The sequence below is a fragment of the Ptychodera flava genome, chromosome 19, assembly GCF_041260155.1.
Source record: "Ptychodera flava strain L36383 chromosome 19, AS_Pfla_20210202, whole genome shotgun sequence".
Classification (NCBI taxonomy): Eukaryota; Metazoa; Hemichordata; class Enteropneusta; family Ptychoderidae; genus Ptychodera; species Ptychodera flava.
The window spans coordinates 9,591,676-9,605,154 of record NC_091946.1 but is presented as its reverse complement, the minus strand read 5'-3'; the positions used below and the strand labels follow the sequence as shown (position 1 = coordinate 9,605,154).

Genomic DNA, 13,479 nt, shown 5'->3' with positions numbered 1-13,479 from the left:
GAAACCTGTTTTCTATCACGTCAGCATGGACTGAAATGAAATTGTGACAAAAATTTTGAAAAAAACACTGATATTTTGTATCATTTTGACCTACTAAGTGTAATGTAAACAAAGGCTCTGTATATTAAGTGTTAGGTCGGTCAAAGCATAACGTAACATAACATCCAGCAACTAATATTATGAAATATTTCCCACAGTAAGTATGTATACTTTGAATGACAATGACACACTTGTCCCAAAATATGCTACTAATGGTCATGTGACCTGATTAAGTATTCAAAATGGCCGCCAACAATATAAAGTTATCATTATTTTTACATGTTTTCCAATTTTCCAGTAAAAGATAATCGATATTGTATCATATCCCAATGCTTAATCACTATTTATAGTGCAATGACCATTGACTTTGATGTAAACTTTATATATTATGAAAAACTTTACACAGATTTGATAAAACTTACACAAATTTTCTTGTCTTCACTCATAAGTGAAGAATTACACACAGCGCCCTTGAATATGGGAACAGACAGGTCAATGTATCCTATTTTATAACATCTGACTATTGAATTTATCAAACTTTGTCCACAATTACAAGATATTTTTGGAATTGTAGTATTACAATTGCCCCCAAAATATGCAAATACTGGTCACATGACCTCATTAAATATTCAAAATAGCCCCTAATATTCTAAATTTACAATGATTTTCACATATTGCTTCTCTTTCTGACGACATTCTAAAGAATTTATCCCTTCCTATTTCTCAATAATGTCTAAATGTATATGAGATTCCGTTGTCTACAACTGATGGTTCCAGGAAAATGTTTGTACACCGTCCTCCACCCTACAGCGATTTTGCTGAATAAACTTGTCGATACTGTAACACAAACGTTTCGATATTGAGGTGGGAGCCTCAAGGTTCTTTCACATTTTTATACATAAAAATTCATTTCTTTTCAAAGCTTTTGCGTACTCTTTTGGCCTCCAAAACAGATTGAGCTTGCATGGAATCGCCGCTAGACAACTGTACGCGACCGTACCTCTAAGTCTTAAAACGGATAAACAAAGACACAAACAAAATCACACTATCCCAAAAATCATCGTTTCGGACGAAAAAACATCAAAATAAGTGTCTCACCATTCGTAAAATATCGTATATTTAATGTTCAAAGACTGAAATATGCTGAGTTGAATTAGATTCAAACATGGAAGGGAGGAAAAAAACTTCGTGACCGAAGAACCAACGTGCGCGATCAAAGTTTCAAAATGGCGTCGCGACAAACTCAACAGCATTCCGAAACATCGAAAGCATAAATTTCGAGTAATGTTAGAATGAAAATCGATTCTAGAAAATAAACTTTTAGGAAGGTATACACCTCGCAAGTCAAAATTTACGGGGAATTTTACGGGTTGATTGGCAATTTTCGTTGTTCAAAAAACGCGTGGCCGACGTATGGTGGCCGCCATCTTGATTTTTAACAACAAATGCATCGTCGAAAACTCGGGCGTTTTCTGCAACAGAACTGAGTAAACGACAAAAAAAACCCCGCATACTACCAATTTTAAAATCCCCATCGCTGATTGATCACGCCAAATTCGTTTCGATTTATTCTTATGTCTACAAGTAAAAGGGGGGAAAACTTTCGTACTATAAGGTGCCTCTTCCTACCTAGCGATGTCAAATTTGTTGGGCGAAAATCGACGGAAAAACACGGAAAATCATAGAAGAAAATCTAAAAAGAAATTACTCTCAATAAACACAGTTTCTCAGTTGTAGCAGAAATCCTGGCTATGGTAACGAAGTTACCTGAGGAGCAAAGACATGACAATAAATAAAAATACTCCGCACCGCAAGATGTTGCCAAACGCTACTGATGGCGTCCCAAAGCAAGCATTTACATCCGTAACGCGCTTCGTACCAACGGTAGAGCAATTAACACCTTTAAACAATAGCGCACGTGTCGCGTTTCCAGACCGGGGGTGGAGGGACGGTGGTTTGTAACATCATTTTTATGAACCCAATAAAAGCTTCGTTCAAATCACTGTGTACACTAATATTACAATCATTTTGCAAAACTCAGAATTTGATTATTCGAGTTTTGCAAACTTCATCCAATATACAAGCAAAAACATAAGATACACAATTTTATTGTAACCAAAAGCAATATTTATTGTTTTTCTTTTGTAAAAAAAATAAAAATAATGTAGCAACGCCCTAAAAATCAGACCGAAACCCTCAAAATGTCACAAGGGAACCATTTCTGGATAAGGTTGGTGTTGTTGCATGTACATCATTAGTATAATAAAATTAGGTCGTAGTATACAACACTGTCAATGTTGATGATGTCGCTATCTTTTATCATATTCTGAGCTCTGCATGTCATCTTCAAGCCTTCCTCTTTCCATCCACCAACAGTAATATTGAATAAAAAATGTAGAAAGGTCTGCAGTATATTGTCTTTTCAAAGTACTGTACTGTATGTAAAACCAACAAAAACTTTCTCAGTTTGTTTTCTCAATTATAAATCGCATAATCTCATTCTGTCTTCAATTGCATTTTAAATGTCAACTCAGACCCCCTTATATGGCGTTAATATGATAACCTAGCACTGGTAGTGAGATATAATCTCGATATCATTATATGCTATTACATTTTTACGTATTCAGAAACCACAAAGCATTTTAAAATACATACAATATCAGCGGATGTTTATAATTATTACAAAATGCGTTAACTAATGTTACAAAACGCGTTTTATTACAAAACGCTGATACCCTTATTACAAATCGCGTAAACAATAATTTATTACAAAATGCTGATACCCTTATTACAAAATGCGTAGACCATTTTATTACAAAATGCTGATACCCTTATTACATTTTGCGTAAGTTGTTACAAAATGCGTCGTATTACAAAATGCCGCAGTACAGACGTCATATGTCATCTTCGACTACATCTTATGAAAAAAGTATCGTTTTTATTACGAGGATCTCATTAATTAAGCATTTAAGATGACAAATATAGTACTTTGTTAAAATCAACGATTGGATCAATAAAAAATATTATGTTTAGTTCTTATTACTTGCTCTAGCAATCAAGATAAGGACAACCCGACCAAACTTTGTCTTGATTTCCATCATCGGTGGCAAATGTTACGTGTTGCTTGAGTACTATATTACCTACGACCACATTCAATTACAAAACGTCTGTGTTATTGTCATCATGATATATTTTCTTAATAGGTCGGAGGCATATATCGTTAAGAGCAGTTTTGATTTACTATCATTACTTGGTACTCAATACCACTGGCCATTTTGTGTAATACTGGCACCCACTTAGCTGTCAGTTATGAATGTCGGTTTATTATTTCTCTCAAGTGTAAAATGATAATCATGATGGTTAATACACGTTGTTATTAGTGTATTATGTCTTACAATTGCATAAGAAAACCCGGCAGGTTCAGCATGACAAATAACCGAACTAACTTAACAGATGTACAGTTTGTGCTGTGATAACATCAATTTGTTGGATTTTATGTAAGTGATGTTTTCGGAAAGAGTTGTAACGTTTGGCTAATTTTATGTTATTTCAAAAGCACCGAAGCATCATCTTTTAATATAAACACGATTGGAAGTAATTTTAGATAATTGGATAAAGTAATTAAATTCTTTGTTTTGCGTCCACTCTAAATGGGAAAAGGTACGCGTCTAAGCGGCTGAAAAACACACACAAGAAAATAACACAATGTAATTTGATTGCAGCAAACAAAAAATTGTAACAAAATTTTAGTTCAGAAAAGCTAAGCGGGTATGTCCTAAAATTTTCTATTCGAATACACTGTGTGTCTTTTTTCATGAAAACCTTAAAAACCTAAGCGGATGGGGACGCAAAACAAAGAATTTAATTACTTTGGCCTTATTGGATGGTGAAGTAATGCCGATTTAATCTATAAATTTAAAGTAATCTCATCTACTTTTCTTTTTTCAGTTACACATTTGCTTGAAACATTCAGCTATACGGCACCTAACACTTTTGAGAAATTTGAAAAATATGAAAATCCTGTTATCCCAAATTAGTTCCAATCGTGTTTATAATATTTTATCCAGTTGAAAGGATGTTTAGTTGTTGGAATTTTATAAGATTACCCGTTGCGCAACTGTTCGTACAACAGTCTGTTGAAAATAATCATTACATATTGATATTCTCTCAACAGACCGAGACTGCTGTCACTGCTGACTTTACAAGAGCAAGTGAGTTTGTTTTGTAGCCACGCAGTGATTTTGCTGAGTAGTCGCTACACGTTTAAGGAATTGAAAATATGTTATTGCTCACTTTTGGTAGAAAATTAGTTTTTGTGTGTGATCATATCGAGCACTTTGGTAAAATATTGATGTAGTCTTTTTTGTTATTTCACTACAGTACGGATGATGTATGCCATGTACGACGAGTATAAGCATGTTGCTTTTTCAACTTGCGTTCAAAAGGATGTGAAAGGGGCTTTGGTTTTAAAATATCCGCGTATACTTTATTGCCAAACATTTAAAAATTACTACTCTCTCACTTATATCTATACATGTGGTTTCAGGTTGTAATTAACCATCTTTTTTCAAAAACCAAGAAGGTAACGTACCGTTGAGAAAGAATGCAAAGATTAGAGAGATATACGGTCTCTCAAATTGCTGTAAAAATTTTCCGATCTACTTCTTGCGGGAAGGGTGACTAATTTTGAAGCCTGGAGTCGGTAAAGTTGTCCTATTCTTATTTTTGTAAAAATCGGAATTTCAGTATTCCCAATAGAGTTAACAGAGGCGTAGCAACTCTGATAAAGTTCAAGTGAGTTTAGAAAATATATGGTAATTTGTGTCTCTAGTACAAAATTTTGCACGTTGACCCCTGTTCTCGATTTCGAAAGTAAATCTTCTAAAGTTTCCCTAGGGAAAGTTTGAGCAACAGTTTAAATCTTTCAAATCAGAGGCACGTATCACCAAATTTTAAAACAGTGGTTCAGTTATTACTTTTAAGGACCCGGGGGCGCTGCATGTGACACAGCGTAATTTGCTTAAAATCACTTCTTTTGAAAAATTCATTCAATTTTGTTTAATTTGTTAAGTGATAATTAATTATATTGCCTGGGTACGCCTTTTAGCTTATATGGCAGTCGTAAGTTGCTTGAGAAAGAAGAGAAAATGCACATTTATGCAAATCACCCTATTTCCAAGCTTCTCTTTTCTACCAATTTCAAGATTTCCAGGTAATTTACCGTGGCTCTGTCAGTTTTTTCAAAATTTTCACATTATGTTCTTAATATATACTTTTAACGAAAACGACTATTTTGTTTGGCAATAAAGTTTATACATTGTGCATAAGTGGCATTTTAATTTGCTGATTATGTTTAAATCACTTCTTAGAGTGTCAGTCTTTCAATCTTGCCATTTTAGGATGAGGGTAAATTACGTTTCAGGTGAAATATTAAATTTCAGAAAATAGTTTCAAGTTTTTGACTAAAATTGATTTTTATCATTAATACCAATATCGAGGTTTTATACCCCGAATATACCCCTTACATTCTTCGTGTAAACTATTGCTACCATACGAAAATTTAGATTCTCTGTTTTTCGAAAATATAGAGCATGATGGGATTTCCTTATTTCTTAAAATAAACCGTGTTGGTAATGTGCATCTCCACCTTATTAATAAGTCTTATTAGAGTAGCGTTGTTGAAGACGTATCTGCTTATAGGAATTCATTCAATTTTTTTACTTCTACAATATATTAGGAGAATTTCTTAAGGCATGCATTCGAACCCCATGTCTCCTGACATAACAATCTTTGTTATAAAATGAGTGACAAGAATCCATATTGACCTTTGTGGGTACCCGAAAGCAGAGTGCCGTCGTTCTGAATTTGAGTGACATATGTTCATTGGTGTATGGGATTTGAATCTCGACATGAAGTATCTAACAGAAAATGACCGCCAGATAGCAATGTATATTATCACGAAAGAATGCAGTAAGAATACAATATCCCTGTGAATTTATTTACGCCTACACTGGCAAACTCAATTGTGGTATGTCTGTATCACAGCGACTCGCAAGACATATTTGAAAACATCTTGTTTGCATGCTAAATTTTATAGCGAAAATAATTGACATGCCACGGAACTTTTGTTGAAATCGCCATAAATCCATAAACAACAAGGTCAAGGTTCAATATTGTGCGTGGAGAGAACTTACATTGAAAATTGGACATTTCATGTAATTTATGTTTTTAATAAACTGTAAAACGTGTGTAAAGAGCGAAGCAGCTCCACACATGAAATATTTTGTATTGTTGGATTGTCGAGTGAAGCATTTACTGTGTGTTGAGACTTTTGTTTTTGTGTTTGAAATACATAGTGACGAGACACTCCTGGGACCTGTGATGTAAATATGCATTGATTTGTGATTCATTAGATCAGCCTTTCGAGACTCTGAGTGTGCGATCTCTTCGTCATTTGCATGATTTTATGTCACGCAGTTGCAAACAGTATATATTGTAAAACTCGTAAAAATATTGTAATTAACTCACAGTGATCTAATCTTTATCAATTAATAACATTTAAAAAAGACGAAAATTTATGTTTGCAAGAATTGTTTCTATCTGACAGTATTTTCTTCTCTAACAGCACCAGGAAATGCCATGACACTATTGTGCCTAACGTCCATACACCTTACATCGAGTTTTCCAACTATTTCTGGCACCAGTGACGCTACTCTACCATCGACAAATGTCGAAGAGTGTTCTGAGTGGACAGAATGGATGGATGATGAGAATGGTGGAACACTTGAACCCTCATCAATCGGAGAGTTTGAACTTATCAATCAGTTAAGAGGTCCCTACGTATTCTGTGATGAGCCAACTGATATTGATTGTGCTTTGGTCGACGACACCAATATTCCATACAATGAAGCTTGTCAAGTCAGTCTGACTTGTGACTTGCAGCAAGGATTTCTGTGTTTCCACAGCCAACAAAACGGTGACTGTTTCAACTATGCAATTCGTGTACTGTGTCCGGCACCGTGCCAATCACAAACAACACCAACCTCAACGCCTGTCCGGTACCCATCACTAACAACACCAACCTCAACACATATACGGTGCCCATTACCAGCAAGACCAACCTCAACGCCTGTCCGGTACCCATCACTAACAACACCAACCTCAACGTCTGTTGCTGGCCCAGGTAAGAAAATGATGTAATCTAATGTAAAATAGATGGATGGATCGTTAATATCGCCCCAATGGGTCTTAAATACCAACAAAAAGGTTATAATTTGTTATCAAATATTGAAATCGCCGAATAATTACTGTGCTTAGGAATACGAATTACCGTAGCACTGTAGTACATTCATAATGCTATATCATGGTTGAAAGTGCAATAGGAGTGAAATTTAGAATCATGCTGCCTAATTTGCACATTCATTTCCGCGATCTCGACCAATGTAAACAAAAAATAAAACACTGAGTAACCCTAAATAAAAAAATTGAAAGACGCAAAACCAGTCCACTACTGATATTAACTATCAACCTCAATATACAAGTCGAAATCGGAACTTGGGCGTTACTCAGAGTTTCACACTACGACACATTTCCTATCTGGGACGAATATACCTAACATATTTCAAGTAAACTAGTCTCAGATCCTCTGTAGCGGTCATCAGACGGATAGTTCAACTTATCTTATCTTCAAATGTTTCCGTTGCTTTTTTAGCTCACGTGTGTAAACACGTGGGCTATTGTCATAGCGATGTCTGTCTGTCTGTCTGTCTGTCCGTGTGTGTGTGTGTGTTAGTGTGTGTGTGTGTTAGTGTGTGTGTGTGTGTGTGTGTGTGTGTCTGTCTGTCTGTCTGTCTGTTTACACGATAACTCAAAAACGCCTGAACGGATTCAGGTCAGATTTGGTACACAGGTACAATGTGCTACTTGCAAGAACTGATTAGATTTTGGTTAGTGTGGCTTGCATATTAATGAAGTTATGCAATATCGTTTTTTTCCATACAATGGTTTCCCTATGGAGACGGTAATGACAGTGTAGACATATATCAAGAAATACTGCACAAAATTTCATGAAACTTTTCACAGATGACAATCTAAGAACATTATGATGATACTGTGAATGTCATGTCAATTATCATCTCATTTGCATATTTAATGAACTTTTGTTATTAGTGAGATAACTCTGAAATTCCTGCACCAAACTTGATGATACTTGCAACAAATATTGATCAGATATATATCTAGTTATACTTTGTAGCATTAGGCTGTGCCAAGTTAATAAATAGCTCATTTGCATATTTTATGAAGGTTTGTAATTAGTCATATAACTCTTATATAACTTCAACAAATGTGATGCTTTCTACTGCAGATACTGATCCGACTGATATCTAACTGTAGTGTAAAGCATTTAGTAGTGTTGAATTAATTAAGGGTTCATTTACATATTTAATGAACTTTGTAATTAGGTATATAACTCTGAAATTACGGCACCTAAATCAGTGAAATTGGGTACAGATATTGTTTTGATAAATATCTAATGAGAAGCATTCGGCAGTGTCAAGTTACCAAATAGGTCATTTGCATATTTTATGAAGTTTTGTAATTAGTGATATAATTCCAAAATAACTGCACCAAATGTGATGAAATCTGCTGCAGATACTGAGCCGACTAATATCTAACTGTAGTGTAAAGCATTTAGTAGTGTGAAATTAATTAAGGGTTCATTTGCATATTTAATGAACTTTGTAATTAGGTATATAACTCTGAAATTACGGCACCTAAATCAGTGAAATTGTGTACAGATATTGTTTTGATAAATATCTAATTGTACTGAGAAGCATTTGGCAGTGTCAAGTTAACAAATTGGTCATTTGCATATTTTATGAAGTTTAGTAATTAGTGATATAACTCCAAAATAACTGCACAAAATGTGATGAAATCTGCTGCAGATACTGATCCGACAGATTTCTAATGGTGGTGTAGAGCATTTAGTAGTGTGAAATTAATTAAGGGTTCATTTGCATATTTTATGAACTTTGTAATTAGTGATATTACTCCAAAATTCAAAGCATTTAATTTGATGAAACTTGCTACAGATGTTGATCTGATAAATATCCAATTGTACTGAGAAGCATTGAGCAGTGTCAAGTTAATAATTAGCTCATTTGCATATTCCATGAAGTCTTATAATTAGTCATATAACTCCGAAATAACTGCATCAAATGTGATGAAACTGCTGCACATACTGATACTACAGATATCTAACTGTGTTGTAAAGCATTAAGTAGTATAAAGTTAATTAAGGGTTCATTTGCATATTTAATGAACTTTGTAATTAGCTATATAACTCTGAAATTTCGGCATTGTAGCACGTTTTGTGAAACGTGCTACAGATATTGATTTGATAAATATTTAATTGTGCTATGAATCATTAAACAGTGTCAAGTTAATGTAGGGTTTATTTGCATATTTAATGAACTTTGTAATAAGTGACATTACTCTAAAATTACAGCATTAAATTAAATAAAACGTGCTACAAATGTTGATCTGATGGATATCTAATTGTCCAATAAATCATTGAGCAGTGTCAAGTTAATTGACAGCTCATTCGCATATTAAATAAAGTTTTGTAATTAGTGATTAAACTCTGAGAGTACTGTGCGAAGTTTAAAAAAACCTGCCACATATAGTGATAATATATATCTCATTGTTCTGTGAAGCGTACTACAATTAATGAACCTGTTGTAAAACACGTGAGCATATTCAGTTCATATCTGGTCTTTTATTCCGCGCGTGGTTCTGCATTTTCTTCAAGTTGCTTCCGTTACATTGCCACATTGCCATCGTAGGTGTAGGAGCATAATAGTTTGAAAGGCAGTATCTGTTTTCATGCCGGTATTCTGAGATGAGTTCTGATCGTTTGCTTGGGAGGCTGGACTAATAAGCATTCGTGAGAAAGAGATTTTCTGCCAAACATAGGTTTCATCTTTTGTTGCATTGGAGTATGCGGTCGTATGGCACAAGACAGACGAGCTGGTTGTGTGCTGTATATTCTTGTTCGGAATACCAGACGTGTTCAGAAATTCCTGTGCTGTTTTTGCCCTTCTTGTTGGTGCCAATATAGTATTTGCTGTTCCGTCGTTTGTTGATACTTTGGCATTGATTTAACCATTTTCCTGCCGGACAATATCGCTTCCCCATCAGCCAAGTCAGTAAAAAGCAGTGTTGAGCCAAAACATGACGTATTATCACCCACTTGGCTTGGTCTGTTATAGCATCTTTAGTCAAAAAAATCAAGTGTACAGTATTTCTGTTTTCAACAGCTTTCAAATGTACAATATTATGTAAAATACACCATATGGAATATGTTTTGTATCATTCATTTTAACCATCTTGACCTGGTGGTGAAAAATGGACTTGGCAGAAAAAGGGATAATATAATATATATATATATATATATATATATATATATATTATATATATATATATATATATATATATATATATATATATTATATATATATATATAGAGGGGGTTTCCTTGTCATCTTTGGCGAGAATATTCCTTGGAAAAAATCGTGTTGTTAACGTGCAGCTCCACCTTAAGTCTTCTTAGAGTAGCGTTGTTGAAGACGTATCTGCTGATAGGAATTCGGGAATTCGTTCAATTTTTATACTTCTACAATATATTAGGAGAATTTCTTAAGGCATGCATTCGTACCCCGTGTTTACTGACATAACGATCTTGTTATAAAATCAGTGGTAAGTGAACATATTGACCTTTGTTGGTACCAAATAGCAGAGTGTCGTCGTGCTTAATTTGAGTGACATATGTTCATTGGTGTATGGGATTTGATTCGACATGAAGTATCTAACAATAAATGACCGCCAGATAGCAATGTATATTATCACGAAAGAATGCAATAAGAATACAATATCCCTGTGAATTTATTTAAGCCCACATTGGCAAACTCAATTGTGGTATATCTGTATCACAGTGACTCGCAAGACATATTTGACGACATCTTGTTTGCATGGTAAATGTTATAGCGAAAATAATTGATGTGAATAACGGAGCTTTTGTTGAAATATCCATAAATAATAAGGTCAAGGTACAATATTGTGCGTGGAGAGAACTTACATTGAAAGTTAGACATTTAATTTAATTTATGTTTTTGATAAAACTGTGTAAAACGTATGTATAGAGGAAGCTGCTCCACACATGAAAATATTTTGTATTGGTTGGGTTGTCGAGTGAAGCATTTACTGTATGTTAAGACTTTTGTTTTGGGGTATGGAATACACAGTGACGAGACAATCCGGAGACCTTGATGTAAATATACATTGATTTGTGATTCATTAGATCAGCCTTTCGTGACTCTGAATGTTCGATCTCTTCATCATTCGTATGATTTAATGTCATGCAGTTGCAAATAGTATATCCTCTAAAACAAGTAAAATATTGTCATTAATCTAAACTTTATCAAATCATAACATATTTTAAAAGGACGAAAACTTATGTTGGCAAGAATTCTATCTGACAGTATTTTCTTCTCTAACAGCTCCAGGCAATGCCATGACACTATTGAGCTTAACGTCCATGCAGCTTACATCAAGCATTTCAACTATTTCTGGCACCAGTGCCGTTACTCGCGTTACTCAACCATCGGCAAATGTCGAAGTGTGTTCTGAGTGGACAGAATGGATGGATGATGAGAATGGAGGAACACTTGACCCCTATTCCATTGGAGAGTTTGAACTCATCAATGACTTGAGAGGTCCCTATGGATTCTGTGATGAGCCAACTGATATTGAGTGTGCTTTGGCAGATGACACCAATACTCCGTACAACGAAAGTGGACAAGTTAGTCTGACATGTAACTTGCAGCAAGGGTTTATGTGTTTCCACAGCCAACAAAGCGGCGACTGTTTCAACTATGCAATCCGTGTACTGTGTCCGGCACTGTCGGCACTGTGCCAATCACAAACAACACCACCTCAAACGTCTGTCCGTTACCCATCACCAGCAACATCAACCTCAACGCCTGTCCGGTACCCATCACCAACAACACCAACCTCAATACCTGCCCGGTACCCATCACCAACAACACCAACCTCAACGCCTGCCCGGTACCCGTCACCGACAACACCAACCTCAACGTCTGTCAGGTACCTATCACCAACAACACCTGCCTCAATGCCTGTCCGGTACCCATCACCAACAACACCTGCCTCAACGCCTGTCCGGTACCCATCACCAACAACCTCAATACCTGTCCGGTACCCATCACCAACAACACCAACCTCAACGCCTGTCCGGTACCCATCACCAACAACACCAACCACAACGCATGTACGGTACCCATCACCAACAACACCAACCTCAACGCCTGTCCGGTACCCATCACCAACAACCTCAATACCTGCCCGGTATCCGTCACCAACAACACCAATCTCAACGCCTGTCCTTGGCCCAGGTAAGGCAATGATGTCATCGAGAGTAAAATCGATTGATGCATTGTTAATATCGCATCGATAAGTCTCAAACAGCAACAGCAGGTTACAATTCGTTAGCAAACATAGAAATCTTCGAATCCCTTATAACACAGAGATGGAGACACTCTGGAACTTTGACGTACTGACTGTATGTGTTGATGATATTGCTGTTGTCATTGCTGTTAATGCTGTTGTTGTTTACAGATTCTGTGAAAATTGTCATTATTATTTGTGTGACAATCAGTGGGCTGGTATTAGTGATTGTAGTGGCAATATTAATACTCCTGGTACTCGTCATAAACGGTTCCTTTCCGACCATTATACGGAAACGCACAAGTCGTGTGAACGTGACAGAGGAGAACAAACTTGCAACAGAGAATGAGCGAGTCAATTTGACCACAGGGTGAGTGTAAATGTGACGATGTATTACTCGAGAGTTTGCCTCTCTTTCTTGCATGAATCATCACAAATTATTATTACCATCAATAAAAAAACTGGGACGCAGAAGATTGAAAACTTTCTAATAAAATTATTTGTGATGTGCGTAAAATTAGCACAAACGCCATCTTAACAAAACTGTTACTATGGCAATTGCTTACTGATCGTGACTAAATAGGTTACGTGCTTGAACTCTCCTTCGTTTCTAAAAATAAATATCGATTTTATAATTATAACCTTTATGGCTCTGATACGTGCTTTGTGGATCCGACAAATGTTGTGAGGCGGAAGGGCCTAATCGTGCGAGGGCCTTGATCCCATACTTGGCCGAGGTTCGCAAAACCCGTACCCAGACCGTGTTGGGTTTATCATAAACATTATTATGGAATGACAAATATGTGCAGCTGTCAATATTTGCAGGATTTGGAGATAAAAATGCATACGATGTCAAAAATTTACCGCCTTATATTGTAAAATTTTCGGAAAAAGCAATTGTCGCATCCACGTCAA

General features: G+C 35.8%; 1 protein-coding gene across 1 annotated transcript; it reads left to right on the top strand.

The window, feature by feature from the left end:
- Positions 1–6,670: 6,670 nt before the first annotated feature.
- On the top strand, positions 6,671–13,166 carry LOC139118232 (mucin-2-like). The gene is made up of 2 exons (XM_070681511.1): positions 6,671–7,222; positions 11,598–13,166. Exons 1-2 carry the CDS (start codon positions 6,679–6,681, stop codon positions 12,572–12,574), a joined length of 1,521 nt encoding a protein of 506 aa, XP_070537612.1. The 5' UTR covers positions 6,671–6,678; the 3' UTR covers positions 12,575–13,166.
- Positions 13,167–13,479: the final 313 nt, after the last annotated feature.